The sequence below is a fragment of the Dromiciops gliroides genome, chromosome 3 (assembly GCF_019393635.1).
Source record: "Dromiciops gliroides isolate mDroGli1 chromosome 3, mDroGli1.pri, whole genome shotgun sequence".
NCBI classification, from domain to species: domain Eukaryota; kingdom Metazoa; phylum Chordata; class Mammalia; order Microbiotheria; family Microbiotheriidae; genus Dromiciops; species Dromiciops gliroides.
The window spans coordinates 600455578-600480963 of record NC_057863.1 but is presented as its reverse complement, the minus strand read 5'-3'; the positions used below and the strand labels follow the sequence as shown (position 1 = coordinate 600480963).

Below are 25386 nucleotides of genomic sequence, written 5' to 3'. Positions count from 1 at the left end.
AAGATAAGAATGATCTTTCTCTTCTCTAATAACAACACTGAACATTTACAAAATGCTTTAAAACATATTAAACACTTTATAGACACTCCTTTGACAACCCAATGAGGTGGATACTCTAGTTGTTATTTTAAACCCACTTCACAGGTGAGGAAACTGAGAGGTAATGTAAAATGTCCAGGATAACACAGCTAGTAAGGATGGAAGCTAGGTTGGAACCCAAGACTTCTTGACTCCAAGTCCATCTCTCTAGCCATTATACTTTGCTGCCTACTAATATCTGTGATGAGGACCATTCATTTAGAGGAGCTGGTATATAAGGAGGGAAGCAATGTAATCTGTCTGAGGGATTGGAGATGTAGAGCTGGTTATTATTGTTCAGTCATTTCAGCTGTGTTGGACTCTTCATGACCCCATTTGGGGTTTTCTTGGCAAGGATACTGGAGTGGTTTGCCATTGCCTTCTCCAGTTCATTTTACAGATGAAGAAATGGAGGCAAGCAGGGTTAAGTGACTTGCCCAGGGTCACACAGCTAGTAAGTATCTGAGGCTGGATTTGAACTCAGATCCTCCTAACTCCAGACCCAGCATACTGTGCACTGGGCTACCTTGCTGCCCTGATGTAGAGCTGGAAGGGGCCTCAAAAGTTATCAAGCTTGAGCAGCTAGGTGGCACAGTAGATAAAGTACCGGCCCTGGATTCAGGAGGACCTGAGTTCAAATCTGGCCTCAGACATTTGACACTTACTAGCTGTGTGACCCTGGGCAAGTCACTTAACCCTCACTGCCCGCCCCCCCCAAATAGTTATCAAACTCACCCCCATATTTTACAGGTAAGAAAACTGAGATATGTGCAAAATATGGATAAACTTGAGACCTTAATGCATGGAGGTCAAAACCGACTCCACAGTTACACTAGAAAGAAATGGACTGATGTCAGAAGAGAGCTTTGGAAAAGTTTACCTTATTCAAAAGAAACAGAATATGCATTTTTAAAAGCTATGGAATTGTACTGTATGTGAGAAGCTAAAAGGAAAGGGACTGGCCCTGGGCCTTTCTTGGTACAGGGAAGCTCAAGGTGAGGAAAGTCCCTCTACCAATGAAGGTCATGATTTGGCAGAATTGTCTAGAACACTGAGAGTTTAAGTGACTCACCCAGAGCTGCATTGCCAGTATATGTCAGAGGCAGAACCTGAACCCAGGACTTTCTGGACTTTCTGGTCAGCTCTCTAGCCTCTCTTACAGCAATATAATTCTTTATTATAAGGAAAGGCTCTCTGGGAGGGAGGAAGGAGGAATACAGTGGCCAGTGAGGGGGATGCCTAAACAAAGGAGAGTAATAAAATATATATATATATTAAAGCTGGGGCAACAGGGCAACTAGGTGGTGCAGTGGATAGAGCACTGGCCCTGAATTCAGGAGGACCTGAGTTCAAATCCACCCTCAGACACTTGACACTTCCTAGCTGTGTGACCCTGGGCAAGTCACTTAACCCCAATTGCCTTACAAAAAAAAAAAAAAAAAAAAGCTGGGGCAGCTAGGTGGTGCCATAGTGGATAGTGGGCCTGAGGATCAGGAGGACCTGGGTTCAAATCCTGCTTCAGACACTTGCTGGCTGTGTGACTCTGGGCAAGTCACTTAACCAAGATTGCTTCAGGAAAAAAAGAAACTATCTATATATGTATTTCTATATAGTTTATATACAGTGAAACTCAGCTACCCTTTTAAAATTTATTTTGTTTTGTTGAATAAGGCATATATAAATGTATATGTATGTGTATATATACATACATACATACATACATACATATGTTTATACACACACAGAGTCTGTTCCAAAAGTCTTAATCAAAAAACTTTTTTTTTGGGGGGGGATATCCTGCATATAATCTTGTGAAGAAATCTAGGAATTTGTGGGAGAAGTAAAGTTGAAAGCGTTTTAGAAAGTAACCATGGCCCGGCATGATGGCATAGCCCTGTAAACGCACTTGCTAGGGTGGCTGAGGCTAGTGGATTGCTTGAGCTCAGGTGTTCTGAGCTGCAGTAGGGCTAAAGCCATGCCACTGGGAGAGAGGGCCACCAGACTGTCCAGAGACAGGTAAAATGGTCCAGGTAGGAAATGAGTGAGTCAAAGCTTCTCTGCTGATTGATCAGAGTAGAATAGAGCCCGTGAATAGCCCCCGTATGTCCCCTGCACTTGGGGAAAATAGGGAGACCTTGCCTTCAAAAATAAAAGGAAAAGAAAAAAATCAATGGAAGAAAATAGACAAATGATTTCATGATGGGAGCATTAATACTGACTGTCTAGCTGAAGAAAGGAAGTAGATGCAAATTTCAGGAAGCTGTTCACAGACCTGGCAAGGAGACATGGTATAGCAGTAATGGGGACTTTGACTCTTCCTACATCTACTGGAGCCAAAGGCTGAGCAAAGGATAAATTCCTTTTTTTTTTTTTTTTTTAAAGTAAGGCAATTGTGGTTAAGTGACTTGCCCAGGGTCACACAGCTAGTAAGTGTTAAGCGTCTGAGGTCGGATTTGAACTCAAGTACTCCTGACTCCAGGGCCAGTGCTCTATCCACTGCACCATCTAGCTGCCCCAAAGGATAAATTCTTAACTTGCCTTAATAATCATTTTCATTTTTTAAAAATGGGGGATGATGAGGGTAACTATTTATTTTGCAAGAGATTCTGAAGCAATAAGGAGGAACTAGTTTCCACACTATAGTCTGATGCACGTCCTGGATTTAGGGAGGATGGATTACACAGAGACCAGAGAGGAGATAATGGTCTAAAATACTATAGGAGACCAAGTGAGAGAGGATGCTTTCAAGAATGAAACTCAGAAGCCATATGTAGGTTCTTCCAATGAAGAGGAAGAAGGGGGAGACCTCAAAAGAAATTGACGTGGATGCATAGAGGACTTACCAACTAACAATTTTTTTCTTCTAAAGGCTTGGCTAGAAGGTGAAGGCAAAATCCAAACATGGGGTGGGAGGGTGGAGAATACAAGACAGATACATGGCCCTTTAAGGAGGGTTAGGAGTGCTAAAGTTCCAACTAAGCTAAGACCTGTGATTACCGCAATGGATGGCAAAACGTATTTTGTAAAAGCTACTTAGGAAGGGTGGGGGTAGGTGAAGAATAGAGTTTTTTAAAAATTGACACTTGGGGTAGAAGGGATGATGATAATGACTATGGGAAGAAAGAACTATTCAACTCGTATTTTTCTTTCTTTTTCTTTAATTTTTTTGTTTTTATATCACCTTCATTTCCAAATATCTCCTTCTCTCTTCCCTTGTCAGAGAGCCATTCCTTGTAACAAAGAATTAAAAAGAGAACAATTAAAAACCAGTTCAGCAAACACATCAACCAAGTCTGATAATATATGCAATTCAACTTTTGGCTTACTTTTGCATTCTTTAACAAGGGAAATTATCTTTATTTATTTTTAGTGAGGCAATGGGGGTTAAGTGACTTGCCCAGGGTCACACAGCTAGTAAGTGTTAAGTGTCTGAGGCCGGATTTGAACTCTAGTACTCCTGACTCTAGGGCTGGTGCTCTTATCCACTGCGCCACCTAGCTGCCCCAGAAATTATCCTTAGACTGGGAAAGATAGAAGAGAAATTAGAGTGAGGTGCTAAGAAGAGAGCACCTGGGTGCCAGCAATATGTTCAGGTCACCAAGTAGGGACGAACTGCATTTCTCAGTACAAAAAAAAAATGGTGGATGTGATTGTTACTGTCAGTCAACAAGTATTTAATAGGCACTACGTACACTCTGCTAAGCTCTAGAGACACAAAGCCAAAGCCAATCTCTACCCTCAAGAAACTTCCATTTTAACAGGCAGACAGATGTATGAATTCTTTTTTTTTTTTAAACGGGGCAATGGGGTTAAGTGACTTGCCCAGGGTCATACAGCTAGTAAGTATCAAGTGTCTGAGGCTGGATTTGAACTCAGGAACTCCTGAATCCAGGGCTGGTGCTTTATCCACTGCGCCACCTAGCCGCCCCAGATGTATGAATTCTTAGGCATATATAAGCTTGCCAACTATAGGCCAGTGATCTTAGATAAATCGTGGAGAACAGGAGAGGGGCCCTGAGGCCTGAAAAAAAGAAACGTGTTCCAATTTCCAAAACAGGAACAAGTCAAAGTGCATGGCAGTGAGCTTGATTTTGATTCCTGGCAAAGTCTACAATATATAATTAAAACATTAGTGAGCAAGCATTTAGGAAGGGAAGTGGTGGTCACTAAGCACCCACATGGCTTCATCAAAGACAAATCCTTCCAGACTAGTCTCATTTTCTTTTTTGACAGGATTTGTAGAATGGTGGGCAGTAAGTAGGTCAGGGGAATGATCTAGGCAGAGTTTCCTGGATTTCAACTAAGCATCTGACCAAGTCTCTCAAGCTATCCTTGAGAACAAGATGGAGAAATGTGGGCGGAGCAATGCTACAGTTAAGTAGATTCAGAAATGGTTGAATGACAGACATGAGGAATAGTTATTAATAGGTTCATGTCAACTTGGAAGGAGGTCTCTAGTGGAATGGTGGACAGGTCCCAGGGACCCGTCCTTGGCCCTATTCTACTCAACAATTTTATCAGTCATTTGGATCAAGAATTGAATGGCATGCTTGTCAAACTTCCAGATAACACAAAGCTGAGAGAATTAACTAATGTATTGGATGGCAGAGACAGGATCCTCTGATACTCAAAGTCTAGAAGAATAGGATGAATACAAGGTAAAGTTTAATAAAAATAAAGGTAAAGGGGCAGCTAGGTGGCGCAGTGGATAGAGCACCGGCCCTGGAGTCAGGAGGACCTGAGTTCAAATCCGGCCTCAGACACTTGACACTTATTAGTTGTGTGACCCTGGGCAAGTCACTTAACCCCAATTGCCTCACTAAAAATAAATAAATACATAAATATATAAATAAAGGTAAAGACCTACATGAGTTCAAAAAAGTAATTACACAAGTACTGGCTGTATGAATCTTGAATCAATAACAGTTCAAATAAAAAAGAACCATGACTTTTAATGGACCACAAGTTCAATGAGTAAACAGTATAATACCACAGCAAAAAAACAACAAACAAACAAAAAACAAAAAAGAACAACAGCAAATACAACACTCTAGTTTGAACTTAATTTACATTAACAGAATATAAGGGAGGTGACAGTCCTATTTTCTTCTATCCTGGTCAAATCACATCAGAAGTGTGCCTTTGGTTCCAAGCCCTATATTTTAGTTAAGAGAACTTTAAAAGATATATAGGAAGATAACTAAGAAAGTAAGATCTGGAGACAGTGCCATTTAAGGGTCAACTGAAGGAAGGGGGGTGGCACACATGGAAAAGAAAAGACTGGACAGGGAGGATGAGGAACCTGGTAGCTCTCCAAATTTTTGAAGGGTCATCATAAGGATCAATGAGTGGAGAATGAAGAGAGGCAGATCTGGAGTCAGTGTAAAGAAAAACCTAATGATAAGAGGCATGTCAGAGTAGGAAGTCATAGGGGGGTGTTGGAGCCACATTGCTAGAGGTCTTCAAGCGGAAACAGGATGAAGATTTGTCAAGTATTCTGAAGAGAGGATTGCTATTCAGGTATGGGCTGATACTTAATAATGCTGAGATTCTAGAATGTTGGGATCCAGTCTGATCACAGATTAGCCTGTTGGTATAATCTGGCCACAACCAGCTTCTAGTATTGCCCAATGCACAAGACTTTCCCCAGGGGTACACCCCTCACACAGGGGAATGCTAATCAGGACACACTGGAAAAGCCAGGGCAGCAGACCCCAGAGTGGTCATGGTCTACCACAATGAGGCTTACTGGACTCCCCAGCTTTCTTTCCTTTTAGCATGTGGTATATGAGCCAGTTTAGGGACCACCTACCCAGAAGCTCTATCTCTGTTGTTTTTTTGTTTTGTTTTTGCTTTTTTTTGAGGTGGCAGCCTTAGAACTGGAGAGAAAATGGTGCTCTCCTTAGCATTCTCGGCAGCAGCTTCTGCCTACCTGCTCTAACAGCTCAATTCTGTCTTCTTAACTGTGGTAACAAAATAACACTTGGCTCGCTCCTCTCCTATACACGGGTGCATTACTTTGTATTATATTAATCTGGGTGGATCTCACAGACGCCTTCATCAATCAACACCCATCATTAAGTGCCAACAATGTAACAGGAATTAGGCACTACAAGCTACCAAGACAAAAACAAAACAGTCCCTGCCTTCAAGGAGCTTGCTTTCCACTGGGGGAAACAATACAAGTATGTACAAAATCAATACAAAGTCATTTTGGAAAGGAGAGAGGGAGGAACTAGGACCTAGGGGAGGATCAGGAAAAGTGTCATGTAGGAGGTAACATCTGAACTGAACTTTTTTTTTTTAAGTGAGGCAATTGGGGTTAAGTGACTTGCCCAGGGTCACACAGCTAGTAAGTGTTAAGTGTCTGAGGCCAGATTTGAACTCAGATACTCCTGAATCCAGGGCCGGTGTTCTATCCACTGTGCCACCTAGCTGCCCCTGAACTGAACTTTGAAAGAAAAACTAGCCAGCCTAAGAGGCAGAGGGGAAGAGGGAATGTACCGCAAACACAATGGACAGTCCATGCAAAGGCAAGAGGATGGGCAAAGGAATGTTGTGTGTGAGGAACAGCAATGAAGACAATTTGACTGGATGGAGTTTGTAAGGGGGCAGGGGAAAGTGGTACCATAAGATTGGGAATGTAGGTCAGAGCTGGCTTATAGAGGGCTTTACATACCAACAGAAGAGTTTGCATTTGATGGTAAAAGTAATGGAGTTTAATGAGCAGGCGAGTGATGTGGTCAAGAATAGCACATTGGTAGCTTGTAAAAAGGTGAATTAGAGTGGGGAGAGACATAAGGCAGGAATACCAATTGAGAAGCTATTTCAGGGAAGCTAGGTGGTGTAGTCAGGAGGACTTGACTTCAAATCTGAACTCAGACACTTATTAGTATGACCCTGGGCAAGTCACTTAATCCCAATGGCTTCCCCACCCCAAAAAAGAGGCTATGTTTCAGTTTGGTTGAGAAAAAGAGGGATAGTAGGTTCTATATAATTTTTTTTAAAGGACAGGAAAACTTGGGCATGTTTGTAGGTAACAGGGAAGGAACCAGTAGATAGGAGAGATTGATGACTAGACAAAAAGATGGCACTGTGGATAGGCTCAGGACATAGAGTCAAGAAGACCTGTGTTCAAATCCTCTCTCAGATTCTTCCTAGCTGTGTGACCTTGGGCAAATCACTTAACCTCTGCCTCATTTTCCTAATCTGTAAAACAGAGGAAAGAATAGTATTTACCTCTCAGAGTTGTTGTGATGGTCAAATGAGATAACATATGTAAAACACTTTGCAAACTTTAAAGTACTATATAAATGCTAGCTATTCTGACTTTTTTGTAGTGGCATAGAATTGGAAATTGAGTGGCTTCTCATCAATTGGGGAATGGCTGAACAAGTTGTAGTATGTGATTGTGATGGAATAGTTTTGCACTATAAGAAACGACAAATAGGATGATTTCAGAATAACCTGGAAAGACATATATGAACTGAGCAGAACCAGGAGAACATTGTACACAGTAACAGCAATGTTTTGCAATGATCAACCGTGAATGACTGAGCCATTTTCAGTAATTCAATGATCCGAGACAATTCTGAAGGACTCATGATGAAAAATGCTATCCACTCCAGAGAAAGACCCGAAGGAGTCAGAATGCAGATTGAAGCACACTATTTTTCACTTTCTTTATTTTTCTTAGTCTTTTTTGGGGGGGCCTCTGTTTTCTTTCACAACATGACTAATATGGAAATATATTTTGCATGACCGCACATGTATAACCTATATCAAATTGCTTGCTTTCTCAAGGGGGGTGATGGGAGGAAGGGAAGGAGAGAATCTGGAATCCACAATTTTTAAAAACAATGTTAAAAATCGCTTTTACATGTAACTGGACAAGATAAAGTATTTTTAAAAATTAATGCTAGCTATTATTATAACAACAGTGGGAGCATACTGATGGAGAAGACAGGGAAACGGAACAAAGGGCACATGTAGAGGTGTTTTCTTTGGCCAAGGAGAAGGGTTTCCTCTTTCTCAAAGCCTAGAGTACAAGAAGAGAGAACGGGGGATGATGTTAAGGAGTTTTGAGATGGAGAGAAGGAGAAAAAAGAAAGATCCTAGTGAGTGGCCTTTATGGCTCTGAGAGGGGAGGGCCAGGGAATCATGTAGTGAACTTGAGAATGAAAGGGCAGATTTGGAAAAGCCCGTGTGGGGAGTGTGACAGAATCAATGAGGGTTTGGCCAGGCATGAGAGCAGTGTATATATAACAAGGGCATTTGAGAACAAAGAAGAGAGTGAAATCGAACTGGTTAATTATAGCATCAAGAATGGGAAGGGGAAAGAGAAAAATCAGAACAGGGGTGATGGCCTGAAGCACACAGAGGGTAGAGAGACCAGCAGTCACATGAAGGTGAAAACAATAGGTTTATGAGGAATAAGGCAGAGAGAGAGATGGGTACAGTCTAATAAAGAAATGTCAGAATTTTTGATGATAAAGGTGCAACACTTATTCATAATTGATGGTGACATCAAGGATGTGACCACCTCTGTGTATGGCTGTGGTGGAGAGAAGGTGAAGGCCATAGGGTGACTTGCCCAGGGTTACACAGCTGGTAAGTGTTAAGTGTCTAAGGCCAGATTTGAACTCAGGAACTCCTGAATCCAGGGCTGGTGCTCTATCCACTGTGCCACCTAGCTGCCCCAATATTCTTTTTTTAAAAAATAATATTTCATTTTTCCTAATTACAGGTAAAAAGACACTGATATTCCTTTTTAATTTTTTCTTCCTTCCTTTCTTTTTTGCAAGGCAATGAGGGTTAAGTGACTTGCCCAGGGTCACACAGTTAGTGTCAAGTGTCTGAGGCCAGATTTGAACTCAGGTCCTCCTAAATATAAGGCTGATGCTTTATCCACTATGCTACCTAACTTCCCCAGACACTGACAGTGTTAAGAAAGGGAGAACCAGACTATAAACAGAAAGGACAGATCTAATCTCAAATATGTAGCCTCTTTGCCACAGCAAAATTCAGTGTCTTGCACACAGTAGGCATATTAAACATCTATTGTCTTGTATTATCAAACATACTGGACTAATGACCAAGGGCTAGCAGTGGGCCTAGAATGCTTAGTAGAAGGGGCAGCTAGGTGGCACAGTGGATCAAGCACCAGCCCTGGATTCAGCAGGACCTGAATTCAAATCTGACCTCAGACACTAGACACTTACTAGCTGTGTGACCCTGGGCAAGTCACTTAAACCTCAATACCCTGCCAAACAAACAAACAAACAACAACAATAACAAAAGCAAAAGAATGCTTAGTAGACATGAGAAGCATCATTCAAAGAGCCTTAGAAGGCCCCAGGTGTGGAGGGTGGGAAACGACTCAAGGCTCAGGAGCACTTTGGATGCCTCTGCTCTCCAGGCCCCAGCTTCCCACAAGTCATTTAGCCTTGTGGATGAGCAGTCCCTGATTGGAATGCTGCCTTCTCCTCAGAGAAGCCCAAGAACAGAGGATGGTGGCTCCCAGCCTTCTCTTAGGAAGATAAGATGGGAAACATTCTCCTAAGACTGCCAGGCACTCTGGGGCCAGACTAGCTAGTCAGAGATGGCCAGAACTGAAGGGGACTCTGCAGACCAGCCCCTGTGGGATCCCCCACCTCCACCCTCACCCCAAAACATCCTTGATGAGTAGCCACAAGACCTCCCGTGATGGCAAACTCATCTCCCCTCGAGGCCGTGTGTTCCACTTTGGGACAGATTTAACTGTTAGGAAATGTTTCCTTCTATTAAGCCCAAACCTGCCTCATGCTAATTTCCACACGCTAGTCCTCATTCTGCCATCTGGGGCCAAGCAAAACAAGCCTAATCCCTCTCCCCCACGACAACTTTTCAGATATCTGGAGATAGTTCTCACACCTCCTCCCCCGAGCCTTCTTTTTCTCTAGGTTTCAGACACATACCTATGTCTGAGACAGGGTGGAAGGGAAAGATACTCTTATTTACAGACATTTGAGAGAAAACAAACACAGCTGAAGAATGGAGGAAGAAAATCACGTTGGAGAGAAATCCAGTTCAACAAAGTGTCCAGCTTGGCCTCCAAGGGGAGGTAGCTAGCTATGTCTGAGCAAAGGGGGTACTTTACCATCCGAGGACTGAACTTAGGGAACCCATCATATCCAATTAATCCAGGCTAGAAAGAGGAATCAGTTCAGATAAATTTGGGGGTGACAAATCTACAGAATGATGGTGGAACATTGGGGTGAGTCTCTTCTTAGAGGCTGAGAAAGAAAATAACCAAGACTTATCTCAGACCCTTTGAGTATGAGCAGAAACAGGGCTGGACCAGCTGTAGGTCTGACCAGAGAACAAAGGGATTTTAAGGAAGAGGAGGTAAGGAAAGAAAGATGCAGGGAAGGCAGTTTTGATGCCTAGAGAGACATCAGGCCTGGCCTCTGTGGAGGCTCACAAGTCAAATCATTTGTTAGACTCATTTGCATTATCCAGTCATTCCAGTGTATTCCCTCTCCAAATGATCCTGTACATAGTTTGCTTTATACATATTTGTTTGCATGTCATCTCTCCCCATTAGATTGTAAACTCCTTGAGAACCGTCTTTTCCCTTTTTGTATCCCTAGTGCTTAGCACAGTGCCTGCCACATAGTAGGTACTTAATACATGTTTATTGAATGTTTCCTATTTATCTTATAGATAGCTTTATGTTTATCTGTCCATCTGTCCGTCCATCCATCCATCCATCCATCCATCCATCCATCCATCCATCCATCCATCCATCCATCCATCATCTATCTATTTGTTTGCATGTGGTCCCCCCATCTGATTGTAAGGTCCTTGAGGACAGGGTCTATGTTTTGCCTCTTTTTGTATCTCCAGTGCCTATCACAGTGCCTGGCACATAGTAGGTACTTCATAAAGGTTTATTCATTGATTGATTGATTTGGAATCAGAGAACCTGGGTTCAAATCCCAGCTCTGCCATTTGCTACCTAGGTTAGCTTGGGCAAATGACTTGACCTTTCTTAACTTCAGTTTCCTCAGCTATAAAATAAGGAGATGAGACTCCTTGGTCCCTTCCAGCTCGAAATCTATCGTGCTATGACCACACCCTTACTAAGAACCTACTATGTGCTAGGTACTGGGGATAGAAAGACCAAAATGAAACAATGCTTGTCCTCAAGAACCTGAGTTCAAATCTGGCCTCAGACACTTAACACTTACTAGCTGTGTGACCCTGGGCAAGTCACTTAACCCCAATTGCCTCACCAAAAAAAAAAAAGCAGATAGAAAAATATAAAAGTCATTTGGGGGACAGGTGGGGAGAGCACTCACAGTGAGGGGGAAACATAAGGAAAGGCTTCACATAATAGGTGGTACATGAGCTGGGGGGAGTCCAGGAAGTGGAAATGAGGGGACCCCCAATACAGGGAGGGCCAACAAAGGGGCTGATCCTCTCCATTCCTCTGTTTTGGCACATCTGTGGTGCTGCCCAGGGAAACCAGCTTGGATTCCTGACCTCACTGGGTCTCTCCTAGTCATGGCTCCTGACCCAAAGATCCAGGGTCAGAGATGCAATGGTGCGTGTGGGGGGAAGGGGAGGGTTGTGGGTAGTGTATGATGTGTTTGTATGTGGTGTGTGGTGGTGTGTGGTGGGATGTGTGTATGTGTGTGTGTGTGTGTGTGTGTGTGTGTGTGTGTGTGTGTGTGTGTGTGTGTAAATGTCCTCAGGAGAGAACCTGCCTCTAGCAGGGAGTCAGTGAACGAAGCTTCTTGAAATAGCTTGCTCCCTGGGCTCCTGTAACATCATCCTCTCCTGTCTGCCTGCTCAAGAGCCCTCTCTGGCCCAGGGACATCTGAAACCCCAGCACTTTAAAGATCTGTGATTTCGTTGGCGCCAAGGCCTTCCCCAGCATACTCCCTGCCTGCTGCACCTCAGGAGATGGATGCTGTTTATGAGTTGCTGTTGGGGGTTTTGGTATTTTTGAGGCTCTGGACAATGCTTTAGGGAGCACCTGGAGGAGAAACTCTCTCCATCATCTCATTGTGGCAACTCAAAAATCTCAGACTTCCAGAGTCACCCAGGTCTAGGATATAGGCAGGTAATGCTTAAGAATTAAAGCTCTAATCATTCAGAAGTTTGTCCTTACATTGAGACCAAGACCAGCTCTCTATTTGGGGCGGGGGCGCAATGAGGGTTAAGTGACTTGCCCAAGGTCATGCAGCTAACAAGCGTCAAGTGTCTCAGGCCGCATCTGAACTCAGGTCCTCCTGAATCCAGGGCCGGTGCTTTATCCACTGCCCCCTAGATGCCCCCCAGCTCTCTAACTATTAAGCTTCTCACAGCCCCGAGGATGTGCTGTAGCTGAAAAAAATCATCTATTGACCCACCTTCTGGCAATGAAAAAAATCTGAAACTTAACAAAGGGAGGCAGTGTGATGGTGGACTGGGAGGCAAAGGTCATGGGTTCACATCCTGGCTCCCTTTTGGTCACACAAGACCCTGGGTAAGTCACTTCCTCTGCCTAGATCTCTTCATCTGTAAAATGAGGTGATGGAACCAGATGACCTCTAAAGTTCCTTCAAGTCATAGTCTATGTCTAAAACAGAACTCATTTCCTTTCCTTCCCTCAATTCAGCTCTTTTTCTCAGCTCCTGACCTTACCATCTATGGTACTACCATTTGTCTGGTCCCAGGGCTTACGACCTCTGACTCTTTCCTCTTGTTCCTGTGCTCGCTGTCTCCAGGTAGTCAATGATTTCTTATTCCAAGTCTTTTGGCTCCATCTCCCCAGGTCAGAGAATGGGGTTGGAAGGAACCTTAGAAAACGAAATTCTAACCCTTATTTTACAGAGGAGAGAGAGGGAAAGGGTCACACAGGGAGAAATGGTAGCAGAGAACCTGTGTTTCCTGACTCCCTGGCCAGGGTTCTTCCCCTTATAGTAAAACTCACTCATCACCACTTAAAATGGAAACGCCTGCCTCAACTCTTCTCTCTCTCTCTCTCTCTCTCTCTCTCTCTCTCTCTCTCTCTCTCTCTCTCTCTCTCTCTCTCCTACTTGGGTCTATTTTGCATATACAACAGTTAGAAAAATCTCTCTCAAACACCCTCACTTGCCAACATGCTGTGATTTCCCATCACCTACCAGAGCCAATTTAATGTTTCAGCCAGATATTTAAAGACCTCCATCAAGTAGGTTCCTTGTGTTTACCTGAATTTGTCTCATTCAGACTGGGTTCAACAATTACCCCTTAGTTGCTGGGTGATGTTGGACAAAACACCAAACTTCCCTGAAGGTCAATTGCCTCAAACATAAAAAAGGGGATAATAATTCTTATTCTACGTGCTCCATGGGACTGCTGGAAGGCCCAAATTACTTTGAGTATTGCAAAATGCTTTACAAATATTTCATTTGATCTTTGTGATAATCCTGGGAGGTAGATGCTGTTACAATCTCTATTTTACAGATGAGGAAACTGAGGCAAACTGAGGTTAAATGAAGTGTTTGAGACAGGATTTGAGCTCAAGTCTTTTTAACGAAAATGCCAGGGCTCTGTCCACTGTGCCACCTCGATGCTGTTGTTTAGTGGTTTTCAGTTGCATTCGACTCTTCCTGACCCCATTTGGGGTCTTCTTGGCAAAGCTACTGGAGTGGTTTTGCCATTTCCTCCTCCAGCTCATTTTACAGATGAAGAAAGTGAGGCAAACAGGGTGAAGTGACTTGCCCAGGGTCACACAGCTACTAAGTGTCTGAGGCCAGATATGAACTCAGGTCTTCCTGACTCCAGGCTTGGCACTCTATTCATTGCAGTATCCAGCTGCCCACCTTAGATGCCTTAGGGACAAACCCTGGGGAATTGGACTAGTTGACTTCATAGGTCTCCTATGATCTTGGCTGCTCTGTTCTGGATTTCTTCAGCATCTCTTGACCTTCTATAATGCTAATATCTTTCCTCCAATTTATCCTGAATGTAGCTTGTCCGGACATAGGTGTTTGCAGGTCGTCTCCCCCATTGGAGCATGAACTCCTTAAAAGAGAGGCTGTCCTTTTTTTTTTTTTGCCTTCCTTTATAACCCCAGAGCCTGGCACGTAGTGGGCATGTAATAAATACTTACTGTCTCCTGTCCTAATTCGAGACTAAAATGGACACCAAGTTCAGCCTTGTGCTCAGGCCTGGGTCATTCCAAGTTGGCATTATCCCTCTTATCTTTCCCCTTCTCTTCACTCCCAACAGAATCTGAGGGAGAAAAGTCACTAAGGAGCAGCTGGCCCAACCCATACATGGCCAGGAAGCCCGTCCACAATCTCTCTGCAGAGTGGCCATCCAACCTGCCCTTAAGGGCCTCTAGTAAGGGGCAGCCCCTTCAGCTTGGGGCAGCACCAATCCTTGGGAACCTTTTCCTCCAATCTCCCTCTGACTTCCACCCACTGCTCCTTGTTCTGCCCTTTGGGGCCAAGCAGAACAAGTGTAATCCCCAGGTAAGGCCCTGGAGGCCTCTAGCCTGGATTGGTCCCATGACTATTCTCCTGGCCTCATATCTCCTCTTACCTATCCAGCCTTCCTACATCTGCCAAAATAATCTAAGACAGGAGTTCTTTATCCTTTTTTGTTTTGTTTTGTTTCATTTTTTCCTGCACCTCTCCCAAGACAGGCTGAACGTGGCTCTGCTGTAGTCTCAAATATTCAGTGACTCCCTATTGCTTCTTGGATAAAATATAAACACCCCCATCTTGGCTCCCCGTATTTTGCCAGCTTCGGTTCACACTGTTCCCCTTTACACACACTGTTCTAGTCAAATCAGGCTGCCCACATCTCTTATCTCTCTACTCCTGTACTGGTCATTACCCTGTGCCTGGAACACACTCCCTCCTCATCTCTCCCTCTCAGAATCCTTCAGGTCTTTCAATATTCAGCTCAGTTGCCATCTTTTTTCCTGAACTCATTCCTGATTGGCCAGCCCCATCTGCCCCGCCTCCCCAAAGTGATCTCATCTTCTTCCAATTCTCCTAGAGGTTCTATACAAATCTCCTTTTCGGGGTTCGGCATTCCCCACCTGGGTACAGACTTGTAAGTCGAACTTCTTGAGGGCAGAGACAAGGCCGGTCTTTACCTTTGTGCCTTACACATAGTAGGCACTTAATAAATACATCTTCCCTTCCCCCTTCTCCCACTGCCAAGCACAGGGCCTGGCACCGAGGAGGAACTGATGATTTGTTGTCATTTCCCAGCAGTCTCTGCTCTGGCCCCCAAATAAACAACGTATCTGTGAAGTCTGCAGCCCAAGTCAATTCACAAGCATTGGTTAAATGTCTACTGTGTATACCAGGTACTGGGCCTTGTACTTGGGAGGCAAAGGCAAAAAACTAAACTGTCCTCTGCCCTCAAGGAGCCAACACAGCTCTGAGTGATGGAGATACAAATAATACATTATAACAAGCATTTATTATGAATTGACTACATACAAGTCAGGGCAGCTATGCAGTGGATAAGGCACTGGGCTTGGAAACAAGAAGTCTTCCTGAGTTCTAATCCAGCCTCAGACACTTACTAGCTGTGTGACCCTGGGCAAGTCACTTCACCATATTTGCCTCAATTTCCTCATCTGTAAAATGAGCTGGGGAGGGGCAGCTAGGTGGTGCAGTGGATAAAGCACTGGCCCTGGATTCAGGAGGACCTGAATTCAAATCTGGCCTCAGACACTTGACACTAGCTGTGTGACCCTGGGCAAGTCACTTAACCCTCATTGCCCTGCAAAAAAAAAAAAAAAAAAGAGCTGGGGAAGGAAATGATCAACCACTCCAGTCTCTTTGCCAAGAAAACCCCAAATGGGGTCATGGAGAGTCAGACACAACTGAAAAACGATTGAACAACAGCACATGCAAGTCACTAGACTAGGTGCTGTGGGTTCGAGGACAAAATGAAAAACCAACTCCTGTCCTTAAGGAGCTTACATTTTACTGCAAGGAATTAGCACGTAAACTGAGATGTACAGTCAATAATTTGAGGAGGCAAGAGAGACCACAAGCAATCCAGAGGAACAGGAAAAGCTTCCCATGTGAGCTGAGGCAGGAAGCCAGGGCCTGTATGAGGTGGAGATGAGGTGAGAGAGTATTCTAGGCATGGCAGAGAGCCTGTGTGTGCAAAGGCTGGTGATGAAGTGCTGAGTGTGGAGAATGCTCGGGTTGGATGAAGGGGAAGAATATACACTAAGCCTGGAAAGCAGGCTGGAGCCAGATTGTGAAAGATTTCAAAATGCCTATTTGAAGAGTTCATATTTCATCCCAGCAGCAACAGCCCCTGAGTGGTTTTGAGTCAGGGAGTGGCGCGATCAGACTCCTGGGAGGGAGCTAGTTTGGGCAGCTATGAGGAGGACTCGTTGGAGAGGGGAGGCCAAGGAGGAGGCTGTTGCAATAGTTCAGGTGAGAGGTGATTCAGACTGACCCAGGGTGGTGGCCCGTCCAAAAAGAACAACAGTCCGTCATCTGCCAATTAGGTCCCTGGCTTTCATAGCAGCCAGCTTCCTTTCCCACCTCCACATCCTCCTACTCTCCATATGTGAGTGTTAGCACAGGAACCCTGCCTTCATTCCACCCTGCCCCCACCAAAGGCACATCGGAAGCACCTGGCATGAAATCTGCCTTCAGCCTCTGTCTGTCTCCTCTACAAGAGCCAGGCACTGCCCAGCAGGATCTGGGGGCGCATTTGGGGACTCCCTCGGGCTTCTTCTGACCCTCTGTCTTCAGGCAAGAGGCAAAGTGGCAGCTTTGGTCCCAAGAGAGCAGGAGTGGGCAGTAAGTGCCCATTATTATCCACCACTCCCAGGCTGGAGATCAAGGCCCCACCAGGCGTATAAACCTCTGTCTGGCCATGATGACCTAAGGCAATCCACTAGCTGGCTCCTCTCAATTACAAAGCCTGGGGTGGGGGGGTTACCAGATAACACAGAATGTCAGAACCAATGGGGATCTCAGAAAGCATCTAGTCGAAAATGGCCAAATCCTATGGTCCGGAGACCTCATTGCTAGAAATACAGTTTGAAGAGGTCAGTGATGGAAAGAAAGGTTCTATGTAAATCAAATTATTTATTGCAGCCTTTTTTTTGGTAGGAGCAAAGAATGGGGAAAAAAGGCCGACTCTCATCAAATGGGGACTGGTGAGACAAACTGTGGTACATGAACAAAACATTACTGTGCCATAAGAAACAATGAATATGGGGGCAGCTAGGTGGCCCAGTGGACAAAGCACCGGCCCTGGATTCAGGAGGACCTGAGTTCAAATCCAGCTTCAGACAGTGGACACTTACTAGCTGTGTGACCCTGGGCAAGTCACTTAACCCTCATTGTCCCGCAAAAAAGAAAGAAAGAAAGAAACAATGAATATGACGAGTACAGAGAAACTTGGGAAGAGTTATAGGAATTGATGCAAAGTAGTCAAAAGAATCAGGAACTATATATACATACATATACACACACACATAGACACACATACAAAATGACTACAACCATGTACGTGGAAAGAAGTAGAAAAACAAAACAATCTAAACTGAATATTGTGAAATCACAGTAAACAATCTTGGCTCCAAAGAAGGGATATGAGAAGGTACCTCTACCTGCTCCTTTGCAGAGGTGGGGAGCCTATGGATCTAAAATACTACATATAATATCAGGCTCTGTCGATGGGTTATTTCCAGTTTTTAACTTCTCTCTCTCTCTCTCTCTCTCTCTCTCTCTCTCTCTCTCTTATTCTATGTTATAAGGGATGGCTCTCTAAGAGAAAAAAACCAATGATATAAAACCAAAATATATCAATACATTTTGGGGGGGGGGGCAGGCAGTGAGGGTTAAGTGACTTGCCCAGGGTCACACGGCTAGTAAGTGTCTGAGGTTGGATTTGAACTCAGGTACTCCTGAATCCAAGGCTGGTGCTTTATCCACTACACCACCTAGCCGCCCCTCAATACATTTTTAATAAAAGAAAGCAGTTAGTCGGATCCCTTTATTTTGTAATTGAAGAAACTGAGGTCCAGAGAGGAGTCAGTGACCCAAGGTCACATTGCAAATTGAAAGCATAACAGGTATCCAACTCACAGGTCCTAACTCCCTGATCTCTCTTTTTTTTTTTTAAGTGAGGCAATTGGGGTTAAGTGACTTGCCCAGGGTCACACAGCTAGTGTTAAGTGTCTGAGGCCGGATTTGAACTCAGGTACTCCTGACTCCAGGGCCAGTGCTCTATCCACTGTGCCACCTAGCTGCCCCTTCTCTGATCTCTTGATACAACACATACCATGTTGTCACTCACTCTCCTCTATCATCCTCCACCACCACCCCGGTCTCAGATGATAATGATTGTGGTGGTGGTGATGATGTTAACAACTAGCATTTATAGAATGCCTTTAGGTTTGTAAACTGCTTTCACAAATTTTTCATTTTATTCTCACTACAACCCTGGGAGGTAGATGCTATTATTATCCCCATTTTACAGATGAGGAAATTGAGGCAGAAGAAGATTAACTGACTTCCCCAGGGCCACACAGGGAGTGTCTGAAGTCACATCTGAACTCAGATCTTCCTAACTTCGGACCCTGTGCTCTATCCACCCTGGACTGTTCCAAGGGCCTCAGGTTCCGACTATGAGCTTTTACTACACTGGGCACAAAAGGACCAGAGTCCAGGACACAATGCTGATCCCTGGCCCAGAATGGGCAGAAGGGTAGGAGCCAATGAAGAGTGAAAGAAGCCAAAGGAAAATCATATCCTCAATGACTGACATAATTATAAATGGAAACAAACAACAAAACCCACAAATCTGAATGTCGTGTCAATTATAACAACCGTGAAGGTGGAGGAGGGGAGTACACGCTTGTTCACCAAACCCAGGGGCTTTCAGTTAGAAGGGACCCTAAAGGTCTCCCATGTGGTGTTGGCTCTTCTCTATAGCATCTCTGAAAGATAGCCAGTTAGACTCTGCTTGAATATTTCCAAAGATGGGCCCCTCACCATCTTATGAGGTCACTTGCTCCACTGTTGGACAATTATTATTAGCAAATTCTTCCTCAAATCTGCCTCCCTGTACTACTACTTTTTTTGGGGGGGGGAGGCAATTGGGGTTAAGTGACTTGCCCAGGGTCATAGAGCTAGTAAGTGTCAAGTGTCTGAGGCTAGATTTGACCTCAGGTCCTCCTGAGTCGGTGCTCTATTTATTGCACCACCTAGCTGCCTGCCCCCTGTACTACTTCTTATTGCTCTGGCACGATGGGGCCAGAGAGCAATTCCAATCCCTCTTCCACGTCACCCCCAAGTCTTCTCTTCTTCATCCTCAGTTCTTTGGATGCTTCTTCATGTGATGTGGAGTCCAGATCCCTCACCATCTTCTGGATGCTTTTTGTAGTTGTTAATATCCCTCCTAAAATATGGTAGCCTTAACTGAGAGGCAGCATGGTACAATGGATAGCTGAGCTTGAAGTTAGGAAGACTTGGGTTCAAATCCTGGCTCAGATATTTATTAGCTGTGTGACCTACTTAACTGCTCTGTGCCTCAGTTTCCTCCCATGTAAAATGAGGGGGTTAGACTTGATGGCTTCTAAGGTCCTTCCCAACCCTAAATCTATAGTCCTATGAACACAATATGGTAGACTGGAAGCTTCATGAAGATAAGGGTCTACTTTTCCTTCATGGGTACATTTGTACCCATGTGTCTGAGAGGCAAAGTGGAGAGAGGGCTAGCCTTAAAGTGGAGCACCTGAGTTCAAATTCTACCGCTGATATATACCAGCCTGGGGACCCTGGGCAAATCACTCAACCTTTCAAATTACAACCTCCTTATGAGTATTTCATTTTTGCCTTTCTATCTGGCCCAGCACCTGACATATCATCACCTTAAACACTATTAGCTCTTAATAAATGTTTGTTCATTATCTCCAGGCAACTCTCTAAAACCACAGGCTACAGATAAGTCTCTGATCTACATCTTTGAAGCGACTTCTCAGATTGGGAGTTCTTGGCACTGATGAAATCCCAGGCCCAGATAAACTCCAGGACCTAGCACAACACTTTGTCCCACACCGTTGGACTGGATTGGCATACTCCACATATAGCCTGATTGCGCAATGGGATAAGGAAAGGAAGGGATAGTATTCTGGGGGTACATCATGAGCCTCTGAGATTGACATAAGGGAAATCAATCAGATGCTCATTCGAGAGAAACCTGACTGGTCTAGAGAGCCCATGGAGCTCAATCCATGGAGGCACATCAGATCTTCTTCTTTCTTCTTCCTTCTTCTTCCTTCTTCTTCCTTCTTCTTCTTCTTCTTCTTCCTTCTTCTTCTTCTTCCTTCTTCCTTCTTCTTCTTCTTCTTCTTCTTCTTCTTCTTCTTCTTCTTCTTCTTCTTCTTCTTCTTCGCAGGGCAATAAGGGTTAAGTGACTTGCCCAGGGTCACACAGCTAGTAAGTGTCAAATGTCTGAGGCTGGATTTGAACTCAGGTCCTCCTGAATCCAGGAGCGATGCTTTATCCACTGTGCCACCTTAGCTGGCCCCCCATCAAATGTTCTTGAACATGAATGGGACCATGTCCTCCCCATTCCTCATTGACTCCAAGATCCTCTTGGCTTCCTGATGACTCCAAGAAAACCAAGTTGAAATCACACCACAGCCTCTTGTGTTAGGATACACTTTCCCTATTGGCTGCGCACGATTGCTGAATTCCTTGGTAAGCTGATCTGGAAGTAACCGTTCCAACAGACACGCCAATAGGGAGGCCAGCTCCTTGCCCTCAGTCCTCCATCAGGTAGCAGGACTCAGAGTCTGGGTTAATGACAGTACACATCTCGCTTTAAGGTCTACACCCTGGAGATGGGTAATCCCATACTCCCATGCTCCATCAAAGCTGGGATCTCATGGATGTGGGTAGTTCCTTCAGTGGTGCGGATCACAGTGCACCCATGCCTGCCCATTCAGTGTGTCTTTTGTCCATTCCCTCCCATAAGTGCGCCTCAAGGGGTCCATCCAATTTGCTTGGGGAGGGGCTTCTTGTCAGTCCCTCAACATTCCAAGTATCCCAGTGAGCATGCAGGCTGTTGAATGGTGGTCCCTTATTCTCCTCTTGTGACTGGATCATCTCTTCTGATAGAGGCAGTACAAGTACTATGGTTCCCATTTTATAGATGAGGAAACCAAGGTTCAGAGAAGGTAAAGGAATTGTCTCGGGTTACACCACCGGGGTTTTGAAGAAGGATCTAAGTCTAGGTTTTCTGACTCCCATTCCTGCAATCCTCAGCCTCAGTTTCCCCTTTTGTAAACTGAGGGGGTTAGACTAGGGTAGTTCTTGACATTTTTTTTGTGTCATTACTCCTCCTCTCCCATCCATACACAGACCCCTTCTTAGAATAATGTTTTCAAATGCATAAAATAAAATACATTGGATTACAATTAAAACTAATTATGTTGAAATAATTAACAGAATTTTTTTTTTTAAGTTCACTGACCCAGGGTTGAAAACCCTTGGACAGGAGGGCCTCTGAGGGTCCTGCTTGCTCTCCCCGCTCACCCCATGCCTGGCTTGGGGCTTCTGCTATTATACAGATCATTTCCCAGACACCTCTAAAAGAGAGTCTAGAAGAGCAGCTGCTGGCTGGGGAGGGAGGGAGAGAGGGAGGGAGGGAGGGAGGGAGGGAGGGAGGAGCCAGTGGGAGTGAGGCCCAACTCCTGCCTCCTGCCCAGGGAAGGGATCAGTTTTACTTCCTAACAATAAACCAGTTCTTCTCATAAATAGCTAATGAGTGCAGGATGTGGCTTTCTGGTCTCCACCCCAGTCAGGAACAAGTGGCAGGTGAGGGAGATGGGCTGATGCCTCACACCCATCACACTTTTATCAGCCTTGGGCGAGGGAGATGTTTCTCCCACCACCTCTTGGCCAAGCTGGGTGCTTCGGAGGCGCCAGGCAAGGGAGGGAGGGCAGGGCGGCTTTATCTGGAGAAGAAAGGGCCAATTGGGGTGTCAGGCAGGCTGGGAAGCCAAGCTCTCAGAGGGCCAAGGTAGTTTGCAGGTACAGCACCCAGAGGTGCTGTTCCAATTCTCAACCCCCAAGGAAGGTTCATTAAAAATGTACACAGGGGTACATTGATGCCAACATCCCCCCCATATAATGGGGCACAGATCACTTTATGCCAGCATTTCCTCCAATTCATTTAGCCAAGCAATACTTTGTGGGTTCTATCATTACATTTGATCCCTGGAGTATGGGATAGCCTTAGGATAAAGGAGGAAGGTGTTGTGGAAACTGGGTGCATCAATCAAGTATTTATATAAGGTGAGGAAGGGGGTGGGGGGAGGGAAAGAATTTGGTACAGAAAATAAAATCAAATTGAATTTTTAAAAAGTGTTTACTGCCAGGCACCTTGCAAAGAGGGGGAATGATTGCATACTCATATTTTGATGCATAGTTTTACATTTAATATTTTGTGAGAAGCAGCATGATGTAGAGTCCTGGACTTGAAGTCGACAAAGTCTGGATTCAAACCCCATCACTGCCACTTCCCAGTGGTGTGAACAGAGACAAGTCTCTGAACTTTCCAGAACCCAAGTTTCTTCATCTGCAAATGGGGTAAATAAGACCTGGAGGAATTACCTCCAATGGGTGACTGTGAAGCTCAAATGAGATAATGAATATAATATTTTGGAGATTTTAAGACAACTAGAAAATAATTGTCAACACAGTATTTATAAGGCACTTGAAAGTCTACAAAATGCATAACACCCCTTATTAGATAGAGTCTAAGTAAAACCATATCCGCTGCACCACACTGCCTTGCTGAGTGTCGATTATTGACTATTTTTGAGTGAAAAATATTGCCCATATGGACATATTGCTTTTAGGTCATGTCTCACATTCCCATGAAGCGGAGGGAAATGGAAGCTCTGAATAGAGTACCTTGTGCAGGGTCACTCAGGTGGAGAGTCAGCATTAGCTGGGACTGTCAAGGGACCCCTGGCCTAGAAACCAGGAGAGTCAGGTTCTGGTCCTGTAACTTTGGGCAAGCTTCTTAACTGCTCTGAACATCAGTTTCTTTATCAGTAAAATGGGTAGGTTGTCATGGATGACCTCCCAAGTCCCTGTCAATGATAGCATTCTATGAATGTAGGACTCGTGCCCCACTGAGCACAGATAGAGCTTTATTCTCTCTTGTTACAGGACTCTGCAGTTGGTAAGGATGGAACACTCCCCCCCTACACACACACACACACACACACACACACACACACACACACTTGGGGTATGGATTGATGTCATCCTCAATGGGGACCAAGAGTGTGGGGTCCAGAGACGGCATGGTGTGTTCAGGCCACTGTCCCTCGGCCTCATCACTCGTCCCTTTTGTGGGAAGCCAGCCTACTGACATCCTCTAATAGACAGCTCTGGCCCAGGGCCCCCTGGAGCAGAAGAAAGGATGGGAGGAAAGGGGATCATGTCAGAGAGGCCTGGGCCACTGCCATCCCCCTGAGCAAGAGACTGTGCAGTATGTTCAGGGCCAGTCCCAAGTTCAGCAGGGGACCAAAGGCTAGCTCCTGCCCCATGGCTCTGGGGCACCATGACACTCATGGCACCCCTAAGGCCAAGGTACAGGTGCCAGATGGGGGGAGGGGCAAGGGACTCAGATGGAAGACAGACTGGTGTCAAGTGAAAAGGGCCCCGGGGTCAAGGGCAGAGGAGAGCTGGGTATGGATGCCAGGTGGGGGGGGGCACGGTGAAGGAGGGGCAAAAGGCCCATCTCATAAAGGAGGCAGTCTGGTGTAAGTGGAGAGGGACCTGCATTTGGGCTCACGGGATCTGGTATAGGATCTCTGGTTCCTCTGCTCCTTACACACCTCATGTGATCTTGACCAAGTTGACCAAGTCACTTACCCTCTCTGGGCCTCGGTCTTTCTGTAAAATGGCGGGGGAGGGGGGGGTGACCCAGGGGGTGTGTACTAAATGATTGTCAAAATCCCTTCTAGCTCTAAATCCCCAGATCTCCGTTGCAGCCCCTGGCCACCACCATCCCTGCCCCGTCTCCCAGTGCACAACTAACTACTGTGTAATTAAGTAGTAACCTTGGGCAACCCCCTCCTCCATTTTCAGCCTCAGTTTCTCCGTCTGTAAAATGAGAGAGCTCGCCTAGACCACTGCCAAGGTCCCTTTTCGGCCACGGGCTCCTCATCCCACCGCCAGTCGCTTACCACTCCAGTGACCTTGGGTAAGTCCCTCTCTGCGCTGAGCCTCAGTTTCCCCGCGTGTACGAGGAAGGGGCTAGTCCTCAGCGCCCCCCACCCCGTTTCCTCTAGCCTTCAGCGCCGCGGCCCCAGGGCACCCCCGGCGCCCGCCCCCTCCCCCGCGCACCTGCAGCTCCTCGAAGGCGTCGTCGATGCCGGTGACCTGGTGCTGCTCGTGCAGGGCAGGCTCGTCGCAGAAGAAGCAGACTAGCGCGCGGTCGGTGAGGCAGAAGAGCTTCACCTTCTCGTGGGCCTGACAGGGCAGCGCGGCGCGCCGGGCGCTCAGGATGGCGTCCAGAGGGAAGGCGCTGTAGCGCTCCACGATGTTGGCCAGCTTGAGGCTGGGCGCCAGCGCCGGCTCGGCGAACGTGCGCCGGCACTCGGGGCAGTCGCGGGCGCCCTGGGCCTCCTGCCGCACCCAGTGCTCCGTGATGCAGCGGCGGCAGAAGTAGTGCTCGCAGCCCAGGCTCACCGGGTCCTGGTAGATGCTCAGGCAGATGGAGCACAGCAGCTCGTCCTTCAGGCTGCACGCCATGGCTGCAGTGCGCCCGGGATGCCGGCCGCCCCCCAGCCCCGGCAGGGCCGGCGCGGGGCACCCGCCCGCCCGAGGAAGAAACAGAGGAGGGGACGCACGGGAGGAGGGGGCGCGCCCGGGTGCAGTCTGCCACCCCCGGCCCCGGGCTCCTTCCCTAACGGCTGGCTCCGCGTCCCCGGCCCCGGCCCCCTACGGCTGCGCTCAGGACCCAGGGGAGCAGCTCAACCCGGAACAGGCGGCGCTGGGGGAGCGGAGACGGCGGCGGCCGGCTGCTCGGTCCCGGGCGGAGCCTGGAAAGCCGAGCTCCGCCCCGACGGGGGAGGGACGATCAGAGGCAGCTGCTCCAAGCCTGGGCCGGCCAGACGCTGGCTTCTTCCATTCATAGGCTCAGCGTAGCCTTGAAGGGACCTTAGGGAGCATCTTACATCAGGGGAAACCAAGGGCTGGAGACGGGGAGGGACTTGCCCAAGGCCGCAAGGTTATGTTAGTCGCAGAAGCTAGATTCGAACCCGGGGCT

The 25386-nt window shown here is 46.2% G+C and overlaps 1 protein-coding gene across 1 annotated transcript in view; it reads right to left on the bottom strand.

The window, feature by feature from the left end:
- Positions 1-25140, bottom strand: part of TRIM62 (tripartite motif containing 62) — a 64671-nt gene extending 39531 nt beyond the window's left edge. The window contains exon 1 of the mRNA XM_043990857.1: positions 24462-25140. Coding sequence (XP_043846792.1) covers positions 24462-24869 — 408 coding nt within the window. The 5' untranslated portion in view covers positions 24870-25140. The remainder of the gene's footprint in view (positions 1-24461) is intronic.
- Positions 25141-25386: the final 246 nt, after the last annotated feature.